The following is a 27,311-nucleotide window of genomic DNA, read 5'->3' as shown; positions in this document are numbered from 1 at the left end:
GCTACAGTAACTGCTACAGTACTGCTACAGTACCGCTACAGTAACAGCCAACTTGCAGTTAGATTTGAAATACCCGGCCGGGTGCATTATTGGGCATAAAATTCACCCGGCCGGGTGGCCAATTTTGAGGACTTCCTGGAATTTTCGTATTCTGAACATTATACCCGGCCGGGTAGAATTATTATTGAATTTATGTTAAAGCCGAGATATTAGGCAATAATATATAGACAAAATTAGTCAGGCTAATCAGCATTGGATGAAAAATTCTTTCTATTTTTGTTCTAGATTACTAATAGAATTCCATTTTAATGAAAGAGTGTAGTTTTATTCCGACTTAGGGAGTGACGCATAACTGTTATGCGTCTTTATTAATGAAACACACAACCCTTATGCGTCTTCGGTTAGTAACGTACAACCATTATGTGTCGTTAAAGACGCATAACCCTTATGCGTCTTAGCACACCAAATAAGTGTCGCACAAGAAGGATGCAGTCGAATCAATGCAGTAATCAGGCAGGATACAATCTGCATAGGTAGGGATGTCAATGTAACCCGAACCTGCGGGCTGGCTCGAATAACCCGATAAAAATACAGGGTTAGGGTTGTAATTTCGCAGCCCGAATTTAAAATCGGGCCATTCGGGCTGACCCGTTCGGGTTGTCGGGTTAGGCGGGCTGACCCGTTCGGGTTACGGGGTCGGCCCGTCGGGTTGAAGGCTTCTGCACAGCGAGCAGTTTTTGTAACGGTCATAACTTTCTCTACAAAGCTCCGATTGAGGCGTGCAATATATCCACGTGAAGCTCTTTCGAAGACGAAGAGAATGATATGTATTAGAGGTTTATCAGACTTCAAAATCGCGAGAAACATTGACTCAAACAAGGCTGCTGCACATCCACATATTTTGTGTACATTTTCTAATCCATTTTCTATCATTTCTCAACAAACATGTAAACATACAAAAATATAGAAATATAATCAAAATAATCCAAGACAACCCTCTAAAACCATGTAAAATCCAAATACGTCAACCGACTATATAAGATCACGAAAAAAATCACTATGTGGTTCATGGATTCATAAATACTCATATATAAAAGCTTTCTTTTAGTATATTTCCAATATAATAGTGCAAAGTGTTTTGACGTTGTTTCGTCATTGAATTATGCGTACTTTGATGATTCTTAAAACAAAGATAAATTATTATTTGACTTATTTACAGCTGGAATAAATTAAATTTGACCAATCATAATTCAAGAAAACTTAGAGTTACTCCAATTAGCTAGCATCTTGATAATTCACTCTTTAACAATTCAAAATATTTTTGTTACATCTACGATGTACCTCTCACGTTATGAAAATTTTATTTAATTTTCTACGAATTGATTTATGTTTGAATTTTGAAACAAAGTGTTGATTTATGTTTTAAATACATAAACATAAACATACTATTGATAGATACTTTGTAAATAATTATGTAATGAATAAGTTATTTAAATTTAAATAACTTAATCTTTTTTAAAAATATTAAAGAAAATTAAAAATATGTATTTCATTGTTGAATGATTAATTAAAAATATGTATATAATTAAAGAAAATTTAAAATACGTATTATTTATTAAAAATATTAAAAGAATTAAAAATACGCATTGGCCCGAATAACCCGGTGGGTTAGCCCGAAACCCGAAGGGTTAGGGTTAGGTTCGAACTTTTATAACCCGAAAAAATCATAACCCGGATAGCCTGTACCCGAATGGCCCGACAACCCGAATGGGTTGGCCCGATTGACATCCCTAGCATACGGTGTCCACAGAAACTACAAAAAAATAATATAAAAATCACAATTAATTTCATACTATAGTAAATTCATTAACTAAGACAACAAAAATAATGGTCGGGACGAATCAGTGATAATTGATCACGATAATGAGCTACTGAATGTCGGGGAGCATTTCCAATTTCAGTAACTCCGTGCTACCTATACATAATATTAATGTCAAAAGTTACCAAAAAATTACATAATTAAGTGAGTTAATGTAAAAAATACATTACTTGGCTCCACAAGGGGTATGCAGCGTGTGCGTAGGCGATATCAAAAAGGATGGCCTCAATGTGGGCATTCTTTCCCACGCCCACAGCTGCAAAAGAACCATAGGTCCACCCACATCTCTTTTCTGCCTGCCTACAGAAGCCTCGCACAAATAATGATACAGAAATGCTAAAGCAGCACTACCCCAACTGATAGTAGACACTTCTTCCGGATCGTCAAAGGCATTTAACCACATAAAGGGGACCTTGCACCCTGTGGTGTCCTGTATAATAAGCACACCTAACAAGATCAGAGCATGTATACGTGCTCTTTGGATGTATGCATAATCATGCAACCCATCACCCAAATGTATCGTCGCTTGGTGGATAAGAGATGTCATTAACAAACCGCCATGCTTCGTTTCTGTTTCTGTGTCAGGTATCCATCCCAACACATCTCGACACTTGCTGGGCCAATCTTCATATCCGATAGGGTAGTCACGGCCAGTGAAAACATGACCGTCTACTCTCAAACCCCACAGGCTTTACACATCCTGTAAGGTTACGGTAACTTCTCCAACTGGTAGGTGGAAACAGTGTGTCTCAGGCCTCCAGCGCTCGATCAAGGCAGTTATAAGCTCGTTGTCCATCCTCATCGGCCTTTCACATTCCAACACGCCTTTGAAACCCCATACATCAAGCCAATACTTCACATTTTCATGTATTGGCACTGCCCAAACCTTACTTTCCATCATACGAACTCTCAAAACATTTGCTGTGCCATTTGCCAACAATGAGGCTGAAATGTGTTCGTTTTGATGAAAGAGTAATGATGGATCCTCAGGTCCACAACATAACTGTTCTTCGGAAGAACATGACATCTACTTCAAAACATTAACCAAAAATTGTTTTGAAAAATATTGTAAAACATAACCAAGATTCAATTTTTATCATAAAAAATCAACAATCTAACTAAATTGCAACTTCAATTGAAAACGACAAGCTATATTCCAATTTGAAAACATAATCAAGATTCAAATAGGCAACAAAAGAGGCGCAATTACAAAAACTGAATCACTTACTTCTACCCATTGAATTATATGCATATGAAATACACAATTAGGCAACAAAACAACAAAAATCGATCAAAAATCCATCAATTTCATCATAAACCATAATTTTGCTAAATTACGGAAAACCTGCACAAATTAAGCAATAAAGGATGTATGTAGCCAAATTGAAGAACAATTGCCGGAATATGTTTGAAAATGCTGGAAATTCGTCGGAAATTGCTGGGATTCGTCGGATGAAGTCGACACTAGACGAATTCTGCCTGTTTGTTCGCTGCTTCTGCTTTGTACGAAGCCTTCTGCCTGTTTTAAAACCCGACGGAAGACGCATAAGTGTTATGCGACGCTAGGGAAAGACGCATAAGTGTTATGTGTCATTTAAGAAAGACGCACAATTGTGTTGCATCTTTAAAGACGCATAGTGCTTATGCGTCACTACATAAAGACGCATGATGGTTATGCGTCTCTCTATTAACGACGCATAACGGTTATGCGTCACTCCCTGAGTCGGAATATAACTAAAGCCCTTCATTAAAATGGAATTCCATTAACACGCATTACCAAAAATAGAATTTTTCCATGAACGAGCAGCATGTATTGTAACTGGAATAATTTGTAAGCAACGTAAATTCATTCTGCTGCCCACATATAAGCAATGAGTAGAAGATATGCTAATTATTGCTGAGAATATTTCACAATTTTTGGTGCAGAATATAGTACTCCCTTCGTCCTAGTAAAGATGACCTCATTCTTTTTTCACACGTGTTTTGAAAAAAATCATAATAAATAGTTAAAGTGGAGGGAACTTAAAATAATAGAGAGAATAATGTGTAAAAGACTCTCTTCTAAATTACTTTCTCTCTTACTTTATTTTTCCTCCACTCTAACTATATATTGTGTTTTTATACAGTGTAAAAAAATGAAAATGATCATCTTTAGTGGGACAAAGGGAGCATGTGATAATATGAGGCCGAAGATGAGAAGAGTTTCCTCTCAATTTTTATTATAATAATTGGGTTCAAATTTAAATTAAATTTCCCCACCAAAAGTTAAATTAAATTAATGTGTGGATATTATAAATTTAGGCGCCACAATATACAATGTTCCCGGAAAAGGGGCATGTGGAAAGGAAACTAAGGAATCATAATTATAGCATCCAGTTAATCAAGCCTCAAGGTAATTATAATAATTAATAAAATTAAATCTAATGGTATATTTTATTTTTGTTTGGTTTGAAAAGGATTTGAGTATACAAGAAATCATAAAAAGAGTTTGCAAAAAATTAATGGAGTCCTCCCTAATGATACTTGCATGTTGTGACCTGAATTAACAGGCATTAATGTTTTATTCTTAATTATGACGCTAAATGCCGGATTCAACCTTTTTCGCTTGACCGTTTTGCCCCTTGCTAGTTATTTCACACCTATTAATTTAGTAGGAGTATTTTAATAGTTTGATCATATTAAACGTCATAAGCTTTAATACTTACTATATGTATATAACACATAAAATAAACTGTGTGGTGTGTACCAGTAAAATATAATCATCCTAAGTTATCATACAATCATAATAATTCTCTCAACATAAAACAGTAACATACATTTTAAAAATCCCCCATAGTACTTACTAATTATTTAAGCTAAATAACTACTAGTATTTCTTTTTTTTTTCCCGTTAAATAACAATAATTTTGTAAAACAATAAAATTTGAAATTTATGGATTCATATTTCATTTGCTCATTTATATTTTTTTGTCTTAAAACATGTACAACTATTTACACAACACTTACATTCACCTGCCTAACACAAAAATTCCATTAACAACGGTCTAAAGCTCTAAACTCTTCTTTACTACTACCTCCGTCCCCACCTAAGTGAGACGTATTCCTTTTTGGTACGTCATAATCTAAGTGAGATGTTTTCTTTTATTTAACAATAATTAATTCACTCTTCTCTATACTACTTAATCTTTTTATCTTTCATACTTTATCCTCGCTCTTACTTTATTCTCTCCTTTTCTTTATTAATTTACTATTAATAATTTAAATTCTTGTGTCAAAACAAAAATGTCTCGCTTAGACCAGAACGAAAGTAGTAGTACTTAATAATTTTTATTATTAATATAAAATATACTCATGTTGTTGCGTTGAAGAGCGTATCTATAACCCAAAATACTACTTTATGATACAAAAAAAATATTAATACTTTTTTCATTAATTAAAATAATGGGTTTAAAAATGCAATTGTAATGATAATATATAGAAAAAAAATAAGAAGCTGAGGAAGGCGAGGCTTTCGGCAAGGTGTAATAACTGAATGAGAAAAAGGAGAGGAGTAGAAGAAGAATCCATGGATGGCCACTAATATTCTGCACTCATCATCATTTTCACTTCCATTTCTCATTTCTTTTCATATACCTGCTACGTCTTTTTCCTTCAATTTTCTTTAGGTTTTCTCCCTCAACTTTCTTCATATTCCTTTACTATATAACTCACCCTGCATTCCCTATCTTTCTCTCCCTTTCTTCTTCTTAATTCCAAGAGAAAGAGAGAGAGAGATAGATACACACCAGACATTCATATCTCTCTCACCATTCACCCAATATGTGCTCCACACTTCCAAATCTTAACTACAGATTCAGATTGAGATACACTTAATTCAACAATGGTATATATCTACATTTATTTTCCAATTTACCAAATGCTAAATGCATGCACAATAAAAAAAACCATGCAAATTTTGATTCTGATAATTTGCAGCAAATGGAATTCAATGTGGCGTCATTGGTGGAAGATGTCCTCCAGCAGCAAGGGAAGCGACTCAGCGATGCCGATAATTTCGCCTCAAGAAGAGCTCAGGAAGCTTGTATAATCCATCTTGATATGATCAAATGCACTTTTCTTTCTTCTTTCAAATTTTCTTGAACCCTGTTTTATATGTAAATGCAGCATTGAAAAGATACGAGGCGGCGGGATGGCTGAGGAAGATGGTAGGGGTAGTTTTAGGGAAAGATTTGCCTGCAGAGCCTTCTGAGGAAGACTTTAGAATTGGATTGAGAAGTGGCATTATTCTTTGCACTGTTCTTAACAAGATCCAGCCTGCTTCTGTCCCAAAAGTATGCCTAATTTTTCTTAATACTATTATTTTAATTAAAAGAATTTTGCTTCTTATTTTAAAATTGTATGTTGATGTTGGTAATGGTTTAGGTAGTTGAAGCACCTGTTGATAGTGTCATGATTCCTGATGGTGCTGCCCCCACTGCTTTCCAATACTTTGAAAATGTGAGGAACTTCCTTGTAGCCATACAGGAGATGGGGATTCCTACTTTTGAAGTCTCCGATTTGGAACAAGTATGTACGTTGCAATGAATATGATTACAACTGAATATATGATGCAACATAGTAGTTAACAAGTAGTGATGGATTGCTATAGGGAGGGAAGTCATTCCGGATTGTGAACTGCATTGTTGCCCTCAAATCATACCATGAGTGGAAGCAGTGCGGTAGCAATGGGGTCTGGAAGTTCAGTGGAAACGCGTGGCCGTGCAATTCTGTATCCAAGCCTCATCAAGGCAGAAGAAATTCTGATATGTTCCTCAGCTTTCTGTCACGGAACTCTTCTTCAGCTGGTAATAATGACAATGTATCTCCTTCGTTGCAAAAGCTTGTGTGCGAGCTTCTCTCTGATAAGAGTGCAGAGAAAATCCCTATTGTGAGTGATGATGTGATAACATATCCAACCTCTGCCCTTTTTGCAGCTTGCTAATTCTGTTTCTGGTGTCTTGTTTCGTTGCGATGAACAGATTGTGGAGAGTATTATAAGTAGAGTTAAGGAAGAGTTCGAGCGCAGGCTGGAAAGACAAACTAAAATGGTAAGCCTGATATTTGCTGAGTTTGGATTAACTGGATGTTTAGTCACAATACTTATTGAAACAGGATAGGAAACAATTTTTATTTAGATGATGTTATAATTCTTAATCATATCAAACATGAAATGACTTATATGGTCTGTCATATAACACCTTTGTAATAATCAAAGACTAAAATGAGACATTTGACAGATTGGAGCAGCTCCACACGATGAGAGCGACTCAACCTCGTGCATGAGTTCGGAGATTGAGGTCTGATAGCTTTAGGTTTAAAGCTAATACTATATGTATCTCAACCCACATTTCAAATTGTGTTTTTAGATCTTCATTACATTGCAATGACTTGTGTTGTTTCTTGATGCAAGGCGGCGTCAAATATAAGAAAAACTGACGGTGGAGCTGGGAAAGATTTCTGCAATGCGGCTTCTGGAAACCTTCCCTTTAAGCAACAAGATTTCATTGATCTTCAGCACAGGACTGTAGAGGTAGATCATCTGTCAAAAACTAGTGTTCTTCATCTTTGGATTCACAGCTTATACGAAGCCTATCTCAAAACATTGTAGGAACTAAGGAAGATCCTCAACTCGACAAAACAAGGCATGAACGTGCTGCAGCTCAAGTATCAAGAAGATGTTGATAGTCTTGGTACAGAGGCAGATCCCTCATTATACAACGCAACAAAGATTGAGACATAACAAGACTCTGACTTCAAGTTTTGTTTTCGGTTTTTGGTTTTAGGTGAACAAGTCGTGCGCCTAGCTAGCCTAGCTTCTGGATACCAGAAGGTTCTTGAAGAGAACCGGAAGCTGTACAATCAAGTGCAAGACCTCAAAGGTGAAGGAGAGCTCTTTATATATATCTTGCATTTCTTCATTAAATAATAAAAGGTAATGTTGAATGTTTGCTGATACTTGAATGCAACAGGAAACATCAGAGTGTACTGCCGCGTGCGCCCTTCCCTACCAGGGCAGAGCAATGGCTTGAACATACTTGATGAGGTAGTTGACAACTCGCTCACTATCCAAACAAGCGGAAAGCATGGGAAAGGGAAGAAAACATTCAGTTTTAGCAAGGCCTTTGGTCCAAACTCAACTCAAGGTATGTAACATCGATCCTATCCTGACATACGAGTCTAGTTCTTGAGAAGTTAAACAAGTTTATGTTTCTGATTGTGCAGAAGAAGTATTTGCAGATACTCAGCCACTTATCCGGTCAGTCCTTGACGGATACAATGTCTGCATATTTGCTTATGGCCAAACTGGATCAGGAAAGACCTACACAATGGTGAGAAACCCAAACGCGAGGGGCTAATGAAGGTGTGTTGCTATATTTCTCAAACACTTATTTTTTTTATCTGCAGACGGGGCCGAAGGAGCTGACAAAAGAAAGCCTTGGTGTAAACTACAGAGCATTGAGCGATTTATTTGAAATCTCAGAGGAGAGGAAAGACACGATTGCTTACAGCATCTCGGTTCAAATGATGGAAATCTACAACGAGCAGGTCCGAGATCTCCTTGTGACAGATGGTGGCAACAAGAGATTGGAGATCCGCAATAATTCCTCCAATGGAATCAACGTGCCTAATGCGAATCTGGTGAACGTCGCATCAACATCCGACGTCATAGACCTCATGAACCTCGGCCACAAGAACCGCGCAGTGGGATCTACCTCCATGAACGACCGCTCCAGTCGCTCCCACAGGTGCATCCTATGCTATGTGTTACACTTTTTGTTAATCCGGAACTGAAAGTGGAGGTAACGTTGTTGTTGTTGTTGTTGTTGTCGTTGTCAGTTGCCTAACGGTTCACGTGCAAGGCAAGGACTTGACCTCGGGTACGACCCTGCGCGGGTGCATGCATCTGGTGGACCTGGCTGGGAGCGAGAGATGCGACAAAACAGACGCAGTTGGAGATAGGTTGAAGGAGGCTCAGCACATAAACCGATCGCTATCTGCTCTAGGAGACGTGATCGCTGCTCTAGCTCAGAAGAATGGTCACGTTCCCTACCGCAACAGCAAGCTCACGCAGCTGCTTCAGGATTCCCTAGGTGGGCAGGCCAAGACTCTCATGTTCGTCCACATCAGCCCCGAGTACGAAGCCCTCGGGGAGACGCTCAGCACTCTCAAATTCGCAGAGCGTGTCTCCACTGTGGAGCTTGGCGCGGCTAAGTCCAACAAGGACACCTCCGCTCCTGATGTCAAGGAGCTCAAGGAACAGATAGCGACGCTGAGAGCTGCCCTGGCTCGAAAGGAAGGAGCTGCCGTCTACATGGGAATCCCTACATCCAGTGTATCTGTATCTTTTCCCTCCCACTCCTACAAGACAGAGGTAACAAAACATCAATTCTACACCAACTTTGTTTTGTTTTTTTGAATAAAAAGTGGAAATGGTGTGCAGGAGCAGAGCAACTCTTCTTCAAGAAGGCAGAGTTTTGAGAGCCAGGACTCGTGGCCGACGATTCAGGAGGCGGTCAAGACCGTGTCGCGTAGCAGCAGCCGAAGGATGTCGGCGTCGCCAGAGGGGTTCTTCGACAACAAGCGCAGCCCCATGGCATCCACCAAGATCAAAGCCCCATCAGCATCACACAGTCTAGACAATTCTGATTCGGATGCTGAGCAAGATTACCAGCTGAAAACCACTAGCCTTGCCGCATCAAAGCTGAAACGGCCCACACCGAAGGCGGTGAAGAGCCAAGAGACAAGGAGCCAGATTCCTCAGCCAAGTGGAAGAGTTGGAGGGCTGAACAAAGCTGCGCGGCCAGTGTCGACATCTTCTTCGTCTCTGGTGAGGCGAAAGGTGGCCGGTGGGAAGTGAAGGCAACATCAACAAACAACAATTAACAATGAAGCTGAGCTGATGAGTTAACTATATTCTTGCTGGCTGTTTTCAGATATATTATTCATACATAATGAGAGAAGCGAAGAGGATTATGTTTTCTATTCCTTTTCACATTTTTGGAAAAGGGCATCATCAAAAAATTATTATACTTCTTCCATGTCCATTTTCAACTTGTCAAAGTAGCTTGGGAGTTTGCATAGTGAGAAATAGCTCTTCATTTCTCTCACTCTTGTTGCACATAATTGAAGCTCTCTCTTGTAACTACTCCTTTACTATGGACTCTGTATGTAATCATACACAACAATTTTGAATGTTTCATTATTGTTATTTATTTTCCAGCTTCATAATCTTATCTTGATTTCATTCATGTGCGGGCGATCATACCATGTTAATAGTCATTCCTTCAATCTACATCATGTGAATGACCAAGTTATTTCATTTTCATTCTATCTTATTACACTTGCATATTACAGGAGATGGTCAGTTAATAACTATCTTAAATCGACTTACAACTACGTTAACAACCTACCTTATAGATGTATGTCAACTTCATCCAGAACATTTCGGTTTCTTAAGTCCAAACCCACTAGTTTTCCAACAATTGAAAATTCATGGCTGATGCATTTGTGTAATCACTCCATATAAAGTACATGACAAATTCACCTATATTACTTTGATATTTTTATCCATCCCCTAAGGTCTGATCCAGGTAAACATTGGTAGTATTTTCCCACAAAACTCATGGAACATAAAAGAGGATGTAATAAATATTTACTTACAAGGCTGAAATTGTTAGCTTCTAAACTAAATGGATGCTTGTCATAAAAAATGAAACGAAGCTAGCTCTATCGTTCCTCGAGTCGAAAATGTAAATCTCATAACTCACCTGAGCTGAGCTGAGCTGAGCGTTGCTTTGCTGGAAGAGTAATCTGGCAGCAAACTGAGTGAATTGATATGTGCTTCATCTTTCCCATCTTCAGCACAACAGAACGCAATGAATGCGGCTCTTTTACATGACAATTTTCACAAAAGTTAATTGATTAAATAGTTTAATTTCAGACTGCTCTGATCACACAGATATTGCACACAATATGATTATATCTAACCATGTCAATTCTGGAATTAATGAGGATACTAACAAGGGTGACTGAATACCTACAAACTACACTAATGAGATACACATGATGAATGTAGAAACGAAAAAAGAAGAAAAATCATCTTTGGATCTGATCGGCTGCATGGTTGCTAGCTGTGGACGATGAACCAGTCCTGCCGTTTAATACTCCATTGTCAGCAGGAGGCGATACACCCCACTTGCCATCGGATTCTGTCGGTTCTATCACTTTAACAGACCCATCTGTCAATCCAACAGCGAATTGGTTTGCTTCATGAGGATGAGCTGCAACCACCACCGGAGATACAGCTTGGCTTCTGGAACATGAAATAAACACGGTCAGAGAGAGAGAGAGAGAGTCCAGGAAATCCAACCCCACGCGTGCATCTTTATGTGAAAAATCCAAAACACGAGAATAGACAAATGCAAAGAACAAAATGATAAGGACATAAGTATTTAAGGATATAGGCTATGTTCTTACCCATTTATTGCTGATTGGGTCAAATATGCAGTGGGAGCAACTCGGCATCTTAATCTCAATGTATCGGCGTCAAATACTCCAACGTTCCCATCAATAAAGGAAGCAAAAACAAGCTGACTGTTACATGAGTATGCTGCACAGGATATAGGAGCAGAAAGGGCATCTTGTGGGACCCACTACAGCAGAAAGAAGCAATCAGCTACACACAAGAAACGGTTGAAAAGACAAACGAGTTGACATGGTACTTACCTGGCGTATGCGTTCCATCTTGGAAGCATCATATATTGCTAACTGAGTTTCGTGGGCTACAAGCAAGCGAACTTGGTCCGAGTGGAATTGCACTCGGGTGTCACCAGTAGGTGCTTTACCCGCAGGAAGTTGTATTGGAACTGCCTTTCTCTTCTCCCACGTGTCAATGCTCCATGTGCAAAGCTGAACGCATAAGGTAATTTGTCAGGGAAGGAAGAAACCCAAACTTAATCCCCTCAAATCCAGTAAAAGATGTTTTTATTTCTCTCCTGCAATAACAGAAATATCAAGCACTATAAATTAACAAAGAACATGACTAACTTGAGCATCAGCACCAGAAGACACCAATATGTTTAGGGTAGTAGAAAAAGCTAATCCAGTAATGCGCTTCTGATGGCCTTTCAGTTTGGATTTCACCTGTTAAGTTTTCGGTCATTGTAATTAGTAGTAGCAGCTTAGGAGTGCAGATCCAAATATTTCATTGAGGGTCAAATAATTACCTCATCAACTCTCACATTGTAGATGTGGATAGTTGAGTCCTCCATTCCAATTGCTATAATGTTGTTATCTTGTGGGTGGAACACCAAGAAAGTAGAAGCAGGTGGTGGTGGCATAAATGTAGTCATCAACTGTTGAGAAATATTTATTGCTTACAAAAACTCGAGTCCTACACTAAATAAACAGGTCCTGATGAACATTACTTACTTTGAATGTCATCATATTGAACAACGAAACTTTTCCACCAGCAGCTGACATTACATAGGAGTCATTCTTTGAGAGAGCAATGCATGGAACAGCTTCCTCAAGGTTAACGCCTGTGATGTCATTAGTCATAAGAAGACCACTGTTTGGTTGCCAATGTTGAGGAACAACACTGGCAGTGGCCTTACAAAAATAAAATAAAAAATTCAGGTATCATTCCATGAAACAATCGAAGAGGCATAAGTATAAGTAGAAAAAAATGAAACTAAGCTAATATAATTTCAATTTTTTTACCTTTCCACTCGGGTTTTGCTCATTGCGGACCCACTTCCAAAGCTTTTGGATGCCATTTGATCCAAGGGCCAATATACCAACACCAGAATTTGTATAAAGGAGCCGAGCAACCTACAACAAAATTACAGTTAATGCATCATGTGATGGACAAATAAACAAGAAGTCCGGGTGTACTAGGTACCTTGTTGGTAGCATCGGCGCTATCCGGCATGGTGACCATGCGGCAGTGAGTAGGATCCATGATTTCAGTTAACTGCAAGGGTTTCATCTTATCATTAACATCATCCAAAGCTCTAGGCTTTTCCACACTTCTAGCCATGGAATCTACACCCTTCTGAAACAAAAGCCCAGAAGTTGCAATATTAACCATAGAGCATGAACCATGTAGAGTAATGGATACATAATAATGTCGTTTAGAGTAAAGGGGTTGAAATTATTCTGCATTGACCTTAAGCAATCAATGGAATGGATACTCCGACAAATAATAACGAATACATGGATTGACAGTATATGTTTGCTTAATCAAAAGGAAGAAATATATTTGAATTAGTGAATATATAGTTATGCCAAGTAAAATCTACAACAACCCAAAAAGAATTAAACAATGACATACAAGGATGAGAGATGGCCTAACAGGAGAGCTTCTTTCCACTTTAGGAGCGACACTTGGAACAGCAGATCCTGAAGCCTGCTCAATACAATAGAAGACTGTCACACAAAACTGTCAACAAGCTAAAGATCAGGAAGAATATGGACTCATGAAAGACACCTTAATAGCTGCAGCTTCCAGTGGAGATCTTAATGCCTCGAAAGGTGGGGCTTCAACTGTCCTCAAGGATCTCATGCCAGTAGCATTCGCTAGTATCTTGATACCATTGTCAGTAGTAGTAACCGCAAGCAGATTGCCTTCCTTATTAAATCTCAAGTGTGGAAGACTCTGCATGAACCAGCAGTATTTCAACATTATATTACCGGGCTTATCAAATAAAATTGCAATTACAGGTGAACAAAGGCAACCTACACAATTTCAGCATTCAGGTGGCATGATAACACATAAAGAGTTAAAGACTCACCGGAATACCACCATCTGCATCCGTAGTTGTAAGTACGTTGATGTTATCCATGTCCCAGAACTTTATCTGGCTATCTTCACCTACAGCAAGAAAATGATTCTGTGTAGTATCAAATTGCAGAACACCACCACACTTCTTTCTAAATCCAGTATAAGTTCTTTTTATTGCCCCTTCACTTTCATTCCACTCGACCAGATGAGCGTCCCCATCTTTCCCGGCTCCACAGGAGAACAACCTGAATAGGAGTAATGCTCCATTAAATTTACTGCAAAATATGAGAAGCAAAAGCTCTATACATTTCCCGGCAACAAGGGAATATATAAACCCTCTCCTGGCATAACTTAACAGAGCATAGCTGAGCAGCAAGAGGTAAAACATATCACCTGCCCCCATCTGCACTATATAGAATAGTGGTACACCAATGCCCAGGAGCATCATAGTCAACTCTGGATCCCATGTTATCATAAAGCCAAGCTTTGATTTTTCCATCAACAGCAGTTGAGAAAATAAACTGCAAGCATAGAGCAGAAATAGTTGATAACTTTACACTGAAGAATGTTATCTCATAAGAATTGGTTAAATCAGAGAAGTCATGCTGTGATTCACAACTCAGAATTACAACAACAATGGAGTAACTTTTAACTGACATAATTATGCTGCTCCACTAAAATATCTTGTTAGTAATACAAAACAATGTCATAATGGTTGAAATATGCTATGTTAACAATCTCATGAAAAGTGAACCAAACCCAGAAGGGTTCAAAACAATAGCAAGACTTTTTTTAATCCTTCTGATCCTCTGATAAGAGGGGAGCAAATCAGCAGGGACTGCTGCAAGGATCAACCTGATATAGAGTGAAAGGCAACACCACTAAATGCACTCACTAATATGTCCGCATAAGAAGCATGCCACACAACAGCCATTAAAAGGGGAGACACACAAATAGAAATATGACCAGAAATAAATATAGGAACTGAAAAGATGAAAAAAAAATGGGGTGAAGTGTGAACTTGGAAAAGAGATTCCTTAAAGGGAACCTCTTTTGGGGCATTTAATAATAGGGAAAAACGCCAATCTCATTGGCGCGTTTAAACACGCCAATCAGATTGGTGCCTACATTTTAAATAATAATGTTTTGTGGCTCGGTGGCTTGAAGCCAATGTGCGAAACTGTTGATCTGTGTTCGATTATTTTAAAATGTTAGTAGTATTGTGTTTTTTAATTATCTCATTACATTATTGATTTAATTTTTAATATATGGACTATAATAAAATAAGTAATTATGAGTGAATAATCGATAAATTTATCAAAGTATTTAATATAAAATAATATTAGCTAATAAATAATGAATATACTGCACTATTTTAAAAAGTGGAAAAAAATTAAAAAAACGCAGGAAATTGGCAAATGTTAATAGTAGAATTCGAACGTGGGTCTCAAGCTTTTACACAAGGCTCCTTACCAATGAGTTACACATTTAATTTGTTATAACTAAGAAAGATAATTATAAATGTAATCAGAAAAACACCAATGCGTGTTTAAACACGTCGTCGTGATAGGCGTTTTCAAACATGCCAATGGCATTGGCATTTTTACTATTCTTAGAAAGCAAAAAAAAAGCTCTCTTTGGCATTTTTATCATTCTTAGAAAGCAAAAAAAAAAGTTCTCTTTCATGGAACCTATTTTTCTAACTCATCCCATATTTGAATTTTGCCATGAAAAGACAATGACAATCCTCTTTCGAGGTCCTACAGTAAATCATTGTCCTTAAACTAAACTCAAGACTTCACAACCCTCTCAAACTCAAGGTACCTACACATGTGAGGATTCGAAGATGCACATCCGAATTCAACATTAGTACTCCCTCCGTCCCATTCAAGATGCCCACATTCTTGAATGGCACGGGATTTTAGGTGGAGCAGTTAAGTATGATAAAGTTGTGTGAAAAAGGTAATTGAATATTTTAATTAGAGAGGAGAGATGAATTAGTTTCCAAATATGGAAAGTGGAAATTTGAGTGGGACAAACTAAAAAGGAAAGATGGACATCTTGAGTGGGACAAACTAAAAAGGAAAGATGGACTTCTTGAATGGGACGGAGGGAGTATGATATTGTCTACTTTTGATCAAACCCTCACGGTTCTGTTCTTAGGTCATTCCCCAAAGGGCCACATACTGTTGAAGTTGGGGTAGCACTTAAATATTGTTTGCAACTTTATTTATTACATGATGTGGGATGATTTGCACCCCAACAATATATACCAAGGAAATAAATGTAAGAATTGCAATAACTACAATAATAACTACTACCTGATATAACCACCAATTAACTCCCCATTAACTTCAAATAACTACCCAATAATTCAATCATCAAGCAATGATATCTCAACCATTCTGGAACAGTAAGGGAAAAATTAGTGTAGTGAAGTACAATGTTCCTACCAGCATCAGTCCTCAAGAAGTGTTTCTTTGGATGCCAACTTAAGAGCTTTAAGAACCACAGTAAATCTAAAATCTCTGCACGTATATTCCACCAAATAAGCATCATCATGCACAATTTGCAACTGTACCTGAATATTCTCTTTCTGATGAGGGCAGATTGAATAAACAGGTGCTTCATGGCCCTCAAAGTTGAAAAGCTTTCTTCCTGTCAAATCCCACACCTGCAACAGTCACTCTCCCTCAGTTGTTCTGCAGCAAGAATCTAAAAACATACTTCAGAAGAAAAAAAAAAGTTACTTACCTTTATAAGCTTGTCATCCCCACAAGTCACCACACACAGTTGCTTATTTGGATGAGCAAAAGCAATGTCATTGACTCCTCCTGAGTGAGCATCGATCTACATAACAAATTAACTCTGAGAACCTTGCTTCTCGACTTTCCCCAATAATTAACAAGTACAAAAGCACATCATACCTCCAAATGCTGGCGTAGATCATTTGGCCCCGTATATGCATATAAATGGATTAAGTGCTTGGAAAATGCAGCTCCTGAAACATGAGATATATTACTTGATTTGGTAAGAAAATCACAGACACCAACTCAAAGAGAGTAATACACAATTATACCACAGAAACTCCCATCTGGACTCCAAGTAACACGGTTCACAGAAAATGGTGCATCCTTGGCAGCAGAAGCCTATTCAGAAGTTCGGTTTGTAAGGAATGGTAACAATTTCACAAAGCATAGTGAATACCGACAAATTCTAGCAGAGTAGAACCTACTTTCAATTTTTGGATTTTTTTTCTGTTTAGGGGTGAGAAACAAATGTAGATTCTTGAATGGGTAATATTTTTTTTGGACTTAGTATATGGCAAATACACATCTCCACAATGCGTTTCCAATTTTGGAGTAACACGTTGGTGACATGCGTGATTCAAAACACATGTAATGAATGCGTAACTAGTGCACAACAAATTCAGAACTTAATAACCCAATATGCATCGTTCTGGATTTCTTAATCAACCATTTCTCAATTGGATAAAGTGATGTGCCTTATGTGTAATCTGATACATAGGTTTTAGGTGTCATCATGATACTTAGATGTCATCATCCCCTTCATGTCATATACATTATTTTTATTACATTTAATTTAATTTAAAGAAATAGTGATATATGATGTACCGTCACATTTATCCATTGTTATTCCAAAAACGTTTATTCTAACAAAATTTGTTTCCTTATCCAACTTATTAGAATATAAAAGATAATTTAGAGATTTAATAATTTAGGGTCATGTTAAAGTGAAAATAACATTTTAGTGCATAACTAAGACCAATCAATGACTATTAAATCATAAAATAAATGGACAGGATTAAAGCTCCTACTTGGATTTCGGGTTATTCAAATGAGGGTTGTTAGGGCTGAAATTTTATCGGGTTAGAAATTCGCAACCCTGTCTCTAAACCTTCGGGTTTCGGGCTAGCCCAACGGGCTGATCGAGTTTGAATAAAATAATTGAAATTGTATGCATATATTTTTTAATCTTATACACCCTCCGTCCGCCATTGGGAGTACCGGTCACTTTTGCGCACTCTTTTTATAAAAATGATACTCCCTCCGTTTTTTAAAAATAGCAACTATTTCTATTTTGGGCCGTTCCTTAAAAATAGAAACTTTAGAATCTTACTATTTTAGGACATGGACCCCACAATCCACTAACTCTACTTTCAGTACTTTTTCTCTTCCTCTCTCTTACTTTACTCATTTTTCTTTTGAGAAGTGGAGAAATGGTAAAGTAAGGGTGAGAAAACTGTTGAGAAGAGTGCGCAAAAGTGATCGGGACTCCTAATGGCGGACGAAGGGAGTGCTATAATAAATCAATATATACAAAAAATTAAATCATAAAAGGACTGTACAGCTCTTAAGCGCATAGCTCTTAATCGCAGATGAACTAAAATGGCAAACCGGTACTCCTAATGCCGGAGGGAGGGAGTAATATATATCAAGAAATCTATTGTATCTAGTTTATTGAAATTTATGATACTTCATTTAATTTGTTACAATTACACGTAGTTTATCTAATTTGATTGCTAGAGACTACATCTGCCAAAGGCCTGAAACCTATGTGGGGCAGGTCACTTTCTTCAAGAAAAGAAATGATTGCTTAAAAATTGAGATAACTACATATATTTATTCATTTCGCAATTTGATGGCTTACTGTCTGTCTGTAAGAAATCTGGAATACAACATATATTTTCACTAGTTACGCATTCATTGCATGCGTTTTTGAATCACGCATTTCACGAAGGCGTTACTCCAAAATTGAAAACGCATTGAGGAGATGCGTGTTTGTCATATAAGTCCAAAAAAATATTATCAATTCGGGAATCTATATTTTATTTTCACCCCACAAAACACAAAAAAGCCTTCAATTTTTACCAAATAAACTGTTTGTACAATAAATATGGAGATTAACTACAAACAAGGTGAAAAACTAATACATGGAAACACTAAATGCAATTCTGGAAGAAAAGATATAAACCTGGAAAGTTAATGTGCAAGCTTGCATCTCCCAAATCTTGAATGGCTTTGAACATAACTTCTCTCTTATTCCAGCTTCCCAAAGAGTTATTTCACCACTATTGCAGCCCACTGTTAAGGGACATTCCACATTCAAGATTAAATTAAGAAAATGAACATGTGATAGTAAATAGGAAACTGATTATATCTAAAAGAAGAGAAGCATACCAAGAAGTAATGTTTGGTGTGATGGATGAAAGTCCATGCTTGTTATGGAAGATCCCTGATGCAGTGTAAAAGCCACAGTTCTTGGCAAATCATCAAGTGACCAAGATGCCTGCAGATGAACTGTAGGATATGTGACCTATAATAAAAGAACAGTCAGCATGTGACAGAAAGAAAATGGCTTATTCTTGTCAAACATAATAGCAACATTAACATACAAGAATAATTAGCATGTGATGAAAACAAGACTTAATTTTATGAAATCAGTTCCATCCAACAATGAGCAAAATTACCTCTTCGACTGACTGTACGGGACGCAAACGCTTCATAAGTTGCTCGTGATCAGCATTTGGGTATTCAACCATCATACCAAGAGTTGCTGGGGGAGTAATTGGGCGCTTTAAAATTGAAACTATATAAAATTGCAAAAGACATCAACACTATTGCAGGAAAAACTACTCATAGTTAAGAAATTAAATCATACGGAAAAAAAATATATTCTACCAGCATCTCAGAGAAAATGAGCTTCTTAACCAGTACCTTGATTGGGTGGGACAGGCAAGGAAGAAGCTGTAACAACAGCTGCTTGAACAGATGAAGATGCAGCGGCATTTACCATCCAACCAGCTAAGGCATTAGCATTGGCTGCAGCTGCAGTAGGTGGGAATGGCTGCCAACATAAAACAGAGATGTTACAATTTACGAAACCCAATAGCAGACATACTCTAAAACCAGACAAGGTCAGATAATGAATGTATAATGAGGTAAGCACTTATACCCCATGAGCTCCAAGAGATGTGTATGCAGCAGGCTTTGCAACTGCAGGTGTGGGAAGATTAACGGGAGTAGGTGCAAGAGCCCCATTTGGGGGACTGCATGTATGGTCATTGAATAAAGTCTTAATATCTGGATTTGGCCTAGGATTCTTACAGAGTTGGTGCTGCCAATTCAAACTGCATGAATGACAGTCAGAGTGCAGATTTGAGGCGATCAATAAAATGTCAACAGAACCAGCGGATTATGCTAAAGACAGATTTATGAATCAATATATAACATTCTAAAGCAGCAAGCAAATGAGACTTATACCTTTGGTTAATAAGTGTTCTCAATCTGGATGACTTCAAAGTAGGAAAACCAAGCTTTTCACGGAAAAGAGGATTTGCTTCAATAAGCTTTTTGAGTTCTATTAACATTATGCTGCGAGCAGTCTTAGTGTCGCCATATTTGGAAAGCTGCTCATTCTCCCTGTCAATAGTTCACATTAATAAGATTTAACGAATACAACAAATCTTCACTACAAATTCCAGTATAAAGTAAACTGCAGTAAACAGTCCTCTGTGATATGACCTTGGGTTGGAAGCATTTAAGAGATAACTCAAACCATTTTGTGCACAACACAAGAAACACATCCTGACAATTTGACTTCCTAAAAAAGCAAAAATATAAAGAAAAAAACTCAAAAGGGTAGCCCATTACTCTTTAGAGGAGATAGTAGTACCAAACTTGATATATTTTCTATGAAAGAAAATCACCACATCATAGAAACTTTCCAATTTACTATAGCATGGCATCATGGATTTTTCACAATTCACATCAATCAGAATGTAAGCAGATTTAATAAGTTACTGAGTGACTGCTGATATAAGGCCACAAGTGAATCAAAAGCCCCAAGTAATCTGATAAAATGTGAAGTAGATCTTAGCTCATTATTGCATAATAATATTAGTCGGGTAAGCAGTCCTATTTATCATCGAATAAAACAGCTATGCAATGAACAGATAAAATGAACGGAATACCTAGTACCTGAAGTTGCCAAGTGTCAATAACTGAGTAATTTCCTTGTATAGATCTTCATTAAATGTTGAGAAGACCTTCAAGTCATTCACCAGGATCTCAACGGCCTTCGCTTTGTCTTGCCTGATGATACCAGTCAAGACTAAGTAAGAAGCAGAAGTATGGGCAAAAGGAACAAACACATGACGATGCAATTAAAGCATATGTAGAAATGAATTAATAATTTTCCGGAAAATGGTAAGTCATAAGAATATACCGATCAAGAGCTTCAAGATATTTCTGCTTTCGGATTTCAAAAAATATCTTCATTGAGTATCTGTTGTCATCTACTTTAGTAAATCCAGACAAGTACTTCTCGACTTCATCCCATTCACCAGCATGCACCTTCTCCTCAAAGTATTTCATGTTAAAGAAAAAGCCCGATTCTTGTTCAAGCCTAAAAAGTACAAGTTAATACGATGATCAAGGCCGAACATCTCAATAAAAAGCAGTTAAAACTAATAATGTGGCCCAACTTCATTCAACCACAAGAAAGCATTTCTCCATACCGTCTAAGATTAGACAGTGAGAACCCTTAAAAGATGCCAATACGATATTATAGTGGTTAATTTTTTTCTTTACCAAAGTCTGCAGCTGTTCATTTAATTTTCCAGTGAGAGATAAAGTAGCAGACCTTCCCAGATCCAGTAAAAACAGAGAATTTTGCAAAAATCTCGGTCTCCAATCCAAAACAGCAAATTCATCACTAAAATAAAACCTCGATTAACTAAATCGTACTATCAACTAACCAATTGCAACCTTTATCTCCTCTACTTTCTCTAATTTAAGGCATAAACCAAGCCAAAGGTCAAAACTTTCATATCCATTTCACCAATAAAAGTTTTTAATCACGTTTAACCCATATATACGACCAAACGCACATAACGACGGAAAACAATCCAAGGAAATGCCAGAAATAACTCAAAATAGGAAACGAATACTAAATTACAAAAGGGGGAAATATCAATAGATACAAAAAGAAAAAGCTGCAGAAATATACTTGTGAACGGACTCCTTGAATTTCTCCTCCTCGAGGAACTGAAGAATTAAGAAAACCAATTCTCTGCTGAGCGACGACATCTCCGACCTCAGATTTCGCAAAATCTAAAGCTAAAATCCACAGATCGAACCCCTCAAAAACAAATTCTGATGGCTCCACACAACAACTCCCCCCGATGTTTTCTCCTTTCTAGGGTTTCTCTAAAAACACAGGCTGCGACGAGAAGGAAAGGCAGAGAGAGAGAGATAGAACTTGTTACACGAACAAGCATATGTAGAGAGAGAGAGAGAGAGAGAGAGAGTAGATTTAGAGGTGGTGGGGAAAAAAAGACTTGGCCTCGCTATCTTCGATGCGTTTGGCAGGAGTCTATCTCACCTACTGACTTATCACTGATAAGCAATTTCACTTATTATTACATCACTGACTTCTGTATGAAATGCTATCCTTCTTATCTGTGAGCTTATCATTCGTGAGGTGGAGGGGAAAGTAGTAGGGGTTGGCGGATTTGAAACGGGGGTTAAACCTAGTTGAATATTCGGGCTGGGTTACAGAATTTACTGACGTCGCTATCCTAATTCCTACGTTATTAAATCGCCGCGGTTCTCGTGATACTTTCGGAACGATTTTCTCGTTAGATTGTATAGAACATGGACAATCTAGGGCAGAGATTATACGACCTAATAAAGAATTATTACCTAAATTACATTTTTCTCTTGTCCACTTCTACCAGTGTATTTTGGGAATTATTGCAGCACTATTTATTACTCCATACGTTTCCCTTTTATAATCCTATTTATTTGCATAGTTATACTTTAATGAGATTTCAGAAACATGAGTAAAAGATAAATTGACAAAAATTGTATATACAAAATGCCCTCAAATTTTAAACCGGTTTTATTAACTATTATTTCAATACCAAATTACCCTTTTATTATATTTGCAAAGTCAAATCATTATTAAATTATGAAGATGCTTGGGATGATTCGTTGCTACTTGTGTAAAGTAAACTCTTAGGTCCAGAGGATTCGTTAGAGCACAGGGTCTAGGAGATCATGAACACTCAGAATTCATTCGTTATCACAACAATCCCGCTTCAAAACCTCAACACTCTATACTATTGGCTAGTATAGGGAAGTCGGGATCGAATCCACGAGGACGGAAGGGTTTGGAATGCATTAAGAGGACTTTGGAGGGTTTGGCTGCTGCCACGCAACATGAGGGTTGAGTTTTAACTACTAGACCTGGGAAATTAAAACTAATCTATTCTATCTACTGGATCCAGAGAACTGAAGGTGCTTCAAATGTAATTGCAATCATAATTTGAAACTGAAAAATTAACTTTAAATCATTCGCCAAATTTCCTGGGTCAAGCAAAATAAATTTCCTAAAACAGCTAGACAACAGAGCATAAGAAAAAAGTAACAGAATAGATTTCCCTAAATAGCTACCGACAGAAAAAGCTGCAACTAACAAACAAACGGCGGATATGATTCTAACTACCGATTATCATCATCTTCTTCATCAAACAAACATGAACTAGAACGAAACAGAGCATAGAAACAGAGCATACTTCAAATCGAACATTAGACAAGACGATTAAGCTAAATATCACCAGGTCTAATCTACTAGGTCAAGCAAATCAACAATAACGGAAAATTCCATGCATATCCAAAAGTACGTACTCAGATTTAAACATTAAAAAGGAAATATACGCTAGATCTATCATATTCAACACCAATAAAACCAGATCCACAACCTTCAACTCCCGATTCAACTCCGAATCAAGCCAACAACCAACAAATCCACTTAGATCTCTCCGATCTCAACTTCAAACATCCAACAGTTGCGAAAAGCATCCAGATCAGTAAATAAACAGTGAAGCATCAGAATCAGAACGCAAACAGAAAACAGAAACTAGATTAAGCATCAAACTGCAAGTGTAGCCTCAAAACAGTAGCCGAACTTCCGGCAAGGAAGTCGGCGAGAATAAGTATGTGCAGAAAAGTAAAATTGTTTCTTCGCCCTTATCAGGACGGTGTTACACTTCCAAAACAACACCACACTACCCCGGATTTCCCATATGAAAACCAAATGCGTGTTGAGCTAAGAACGGATTTTCTAACTAAAAGAGAACTTGGGACTTCAAAAGAAAAAGAGCTTATTCTTCAATATTTTTCCTCGTATGTATAGGCAGGGCTCCAATCCCTAGGGCAACGGTCTTTGCGATTTGACGTTTGTGCCCTTGAGGATTCTGCTCTTTTTCTTCACTTTTTGCTCCTATTTCCACTGCTCTGGTATATAGAACTCGTTCCTGGGTCTGGCAGAATATTCACGCACCTGGACTTATAATTACACGTTAGCACCATAGAAAACACATAATTTAGATCCAAAATAAATGCATGAAACGAGCCTTATCAAATTACAAGAATTATATGGTATGAAATTATAAACAATCTTGGCAATTAAAACGTCCCATTATTTAGGCATTCATAAATTGAATATCTTCACTTGTAAAATTTTTATCTAACTAATGTTATCATTTAAAATTTAGAAGTAATATCGTTAAATTTCTTAAATTTATATATATATATATTCATCAATAAGTTATTCCATAGTAAAGAGAAAGTAATAATAATAATAATAATAACTGAACAAGAATGACTATTAGAGCATCCACAACCGTGCTCTTGCCAGCGGCACGGTTGTGGGCCCGACCCCACTTTTTCTGTATGCTCTCTGGCAAGAGCACAACACCCACAGCTGTGCTCTTCCGCAAGGACGAGCACAATTAATTTAAAATTCAATTACACAAAAACATTTCCATAATACTAAAATTCATTAAAAAACCACAATAAATATTACAAATTACAAATAAAATAAAAAAGACATAATTAAAATCCTAAAAATTAAAAATTACATAATTAAAATACTAAAAATTAAAAATTACATAATTAAAATCCTAAAAATTAAAAAGTACACAATTATTGGCTAATATTACCGAGGAAGACTACGCATCCGGCGGCACCAACCCCAATTATTTTTGAAGACCCAATATCATGGTCTAGGAAACGGTTGTGAACCGAACCATTCGGGGTTCCAACCGTGGGAGCCGCTTGGGTTATCGTCGTGACCGGACATAGTGGTGTTGTAGGGTGTGAGAGAATGAAGATGAAAATGGATATGAGAGATTGAAGATGAGAATGGAGATGAGAGAATGATGATGAGAATTGTGTAGTTTGATGTGAATTTTTGGGAGTGAAATTGAGGGTATTTATAGATGAAAGTGTGTATTTTTGGAGTAAAAAAAAATTAAAAAAAAATTAAAAAGTGGGAAAAAACGGTTATAAACGGATATAATTGTTTTGGGAAGTGAATTTTTTTTATTTTTTATCGATTTTTTTAATTAAAACCGATTTTTTTTTAAAAAAAAATAATTTAAACACAACGGCTATGCCGTTGACGAATAAGGGCGCGCCACGTCAGCTGCTCGCTGGCACGGCGCTGCTCGATGCATACCAGCGGCGCGAGCGCAGCAGCGGCGGGTGGCGTCCGTGCCAACGGCTCGGACCGCCGTGGCGACGGACGCCACCGTTGTGGATGCTCTTATTATTTTAAATTATGTTATTATTATATATTGTAATACTAACTTCATTTGAAGGTTTTTGAGTGAAGATATAGAAATACAAGGAAATCGACTTAATTATCATCAGTTAGTTAGGTGATAATGCTAAAATAATAAGTATTATATACAAATGTAGTCGTTTTTCTAATTTATAATTCGAGAATTTTGAAAATTAAATAATTGTACGCATATTTTAATCATTTTAATTTATTTGTTTCTACTTATTATATATCATATCAAATTTTATTTCATATTTTTTTTGCATGAAGATGTAGAATATAAAAAGAACAACTTATGATCATTAATGACTTGGGTGATATCACTAAGAAAATTTAAGTTTATGTAGATATAGTCATTTTTATAATTTAAATTAGAGTGGCTATTATCACTTTAACTGTTATAATTTTTTATAATTAAACAATTAGAGTCAAATAGTTATTATCAATTTAACTGTTATATGTCATACCTAATTTCGTATTAAGAATTTTGCGGGGAAGTTGTAAAGTATACAAGGAAATCGACGTAATGATCAACAATTAGTTGGGTGATAACATTGGGAAATTAAGTATATATACATGTAGCTTATAATTTATAATATAAAAAATTATTTAATAATAAATATTTGAACGAGAATGACTATTATCAATTTAATTTAATTTTTAATATAATTCTTAAAATCCAAAGTTATAAAAATGACTATAAGTTATTTTGGATGATAACACTAAGAAATTAAGCATACATACATATAGTCATTTTTATAACTTAGGATTGTAAGAATTATTTAAAAATAAAATAATTGAAAGCGAATGACTATTATTATTTCGTTTAATGATAACACTAAGAAATTATATATGTGTATATAAATATATTTAGGGTAGTGATATATATTATTTTAAGAATTATATGATAACTGAGAAATGAAGTATCCATAGACGTAGTCTTTTTTATAGCTAAGAATTTTTATAGATTATTTTATAATAAAATAATTTGATTCGAACAACCATGATTATTTCATGGGATGGTAACACTAAGAAATTAAGTATATATACATGTACTCCTTTTTATAACTTTAGAATTTTAAGAATTATTTAACAATTAGTAATTCAATGGGTATAACTATAATTATTTCATTGGATGATAATACGAATATATATACATGCAACCGTTTGTATAACCTAATATTTTAAGAATAGTAAACAATTGGATGACAATTACTATGATTATTTCATTGGATGGTAACACTAAGAAATTAAGTATATATACATGTATTATTTTTCATAACTTAGAATTTTGAATATTATTTAATAACAACATGATTGGATGCGAATGATTATTATTATTTCGTTGGTTTATAATATTAACAAATTAAGTATATTCACATATAGTCGTATTATAATTTAAAGTTTATGAAGATTATTTCAAAATAAAATAATTGGTGTCAACTACGATTAGATGAGTAAATTTAAAAATTAGTGTATTGTATCAATTTTTAAGCATACTCGAACGATAAATAAAATTCTCCATTTTAGAAGGTAAGTCAATTCATATCCTAGTATGTATTTTGCAAATTCGAGGAAAGTCAATCTATAATATCTTACTAAACTATTGTAATTTTATTATACAGTAAATTTTATTTTAATTTATTCATATTCATGGTATTCATCCAAAAATTATAAAATCATGAACCATATGAATCTATTTGTTGGGGAGAATTTAAATTTTGATAATTTGGAGGAGAAATTATCATTCTTATTAATGGAAGAAGAACTATGTAACCGTTAATTACTATAGATATTGATTATGGAAAACTTAATCTTTCATAAATGATCAATAAAAGGGTAAATGTGTAATATAGTACATTAATAAATAATCATAAAATTATTATAAATGTAAAATACCTAAAATGTCAAATTTTGTATATACTATTTTTATTAATTTATCACTACTCCAAAATT

At 36.3% G+C, this 27,311-nt stretch overlaps 2 protein-coding genes across 3 annotated transcripts; one reads left to right on the top strand and one right to left on the bottom strand.

The window, feature by feature from the left end:
* Positions 1–5,550: 5,550 nt before the first annotated feature.
* LOC121795384 (kinesin-like protein KIN-14I) lies at positions 5,551–9,502 on the top strand. The gene is made up of 14 exons (XM_042193907.1): positions 5,551–5,762; positions 5,855–5,960; positions 6,044–6,210; positions 6,302–6,445; positions 6,528–6,806; positions 6,898–6,966; positions 7,156–7,215; positions 7,329–7,448; positions 7,527–7,608; positions 7,702–7,797; positions 7,888–8,061; positions 8,141–8,247; positions 8,324–8,664; positions 8,756–9,502. Exons 1-14 carry the CDS (start codon positions 5,760–5,762, stop codon positions 9,333–9,335), a joined length of 2,328 nt encoding a protein of 775 aa, XP_042049841.1. The 5' UTR covers positions 5,551–5,759; the 3' UTR covers positions 9,336–9,502.
* A 1,318-nt stretch (positions 9,503–10,820) lies between these two features.
* On the bottom strand, positions 10,821–22,076 carry LOC121795383 (topless-related protein 3-like). 2 transcript variants are annotated; one of them, XM_042193905.1, is made up of 25 exons: positions 21,735–22,076; positions 20,952–21,131; positions 20,705–20,818; positions 19,988–20,146; positions 19,680–19,854; positions 19,442–19,571; positions 19,195–19,313; positions 18,905–19,040; positions 18,699–18,808; positions 16,783–16,852; positions 16,631–16,704; positions 16,458–16,553; positions 16,285–16,377; positions 14,097–14,224; positions 13,714–13,948; positions 13,410–13,577; positions 13,254–13,328; positions 12,822–12,974; positions 12,641–12,751; positions 12,350–12,529; positions 12,145–12,273; positions 11,966–12,061; positions 11,645–11,827; positions 11,396–11,571; positions 10,821–11,231 (listed from the first exon to the last, which is right to left on the bottom strand). In XM_042193905.1, the coding sequence occupies exons 1-25, from the start codon at positions 21,812–21,814 to the stop codon at positions 11,015–11,017; spliced, it is 3,387 nt and encodes a 1,128-aa protein (XP_042049839.1). In that variant the 5' UTR covers positions 21,815–22,076; the 3' UTR covers positions 10,821–11,014. The 2 variants fall into 2 exon arrangements, with proteins under 2 accessions (XP_042049839.1, XP_042049840.1); XM_042193906.1 differs by having other exon boundaries at positions 19,195–19,280.
* Positions 22,077–27,311: the final 5,235 nt, after the last annotated feature.

The sequence above is a fragment of the Salvia splendens genome, chromosome 3, assembly GCF_004379255.2.
Source record: "Salvia splendens isolate huo1 chromosome 3, SspV2, whole genome shotgun sequence".
Lineage (NCBI taxonomy): Eukaryota > Viridiplantae > Streptophyta > Magnoliopsida > Lamiales > Lamiaceae > Salvia > Salvia splendens.
The sequence above is the reverse complement of the archived record's forward strand: the minus strand, read 5'-3'. Positions and strand labels throughout refer to the sequence as shown.

What these genes read in the sequence shown, in the direction of transcription:
- LOC121795384 (XM_042193907.1), top strand. An exon ending in AGCCTGCTTCTGTCCCAAAA is followed by an intron (nt 6,211 to 6,301) that starts GTATGCCTAATT and finishes GTAATGGTTTAG; the next exon opens with GTAGTTGAAGCACCTGTTGA. An exon ending in GTGCAGAGAAAATCCCTATT is followed by an intron (nt 6,807 to 6,897) that starts GTGAGTGATGAT and finishes TGCGATGAACAG; the next exon opens with ATTGTGGAGAGTATTATAAG.
- LOC121795383 (XM_042193905.1), bottom strand. Translation starts at nt 21,814, where the DNA reads ATGTCGTCGCTCAGCAGAGAATTGGTTTTCTTAATTCTTCAGTTCCTC. An exon ending in ATGCAGATGGTGGTATTCCG is followed by an intron (nt 13,578 to 13,713) that starts GTGAGTCTTTAA and finishes TGGTTCATGCAG; the next exon opens with AGTCTTCCACACTTGAGATT. An exon ending in GCGCCGATGCTACCAACAAG is followed by an intron (nt 12,752 to 12,821) that starts GTACCTAGTACA and finishes ATTTTGTTGTAG; the next exon opens with GTTGCTCGGCTCCTTTATAC.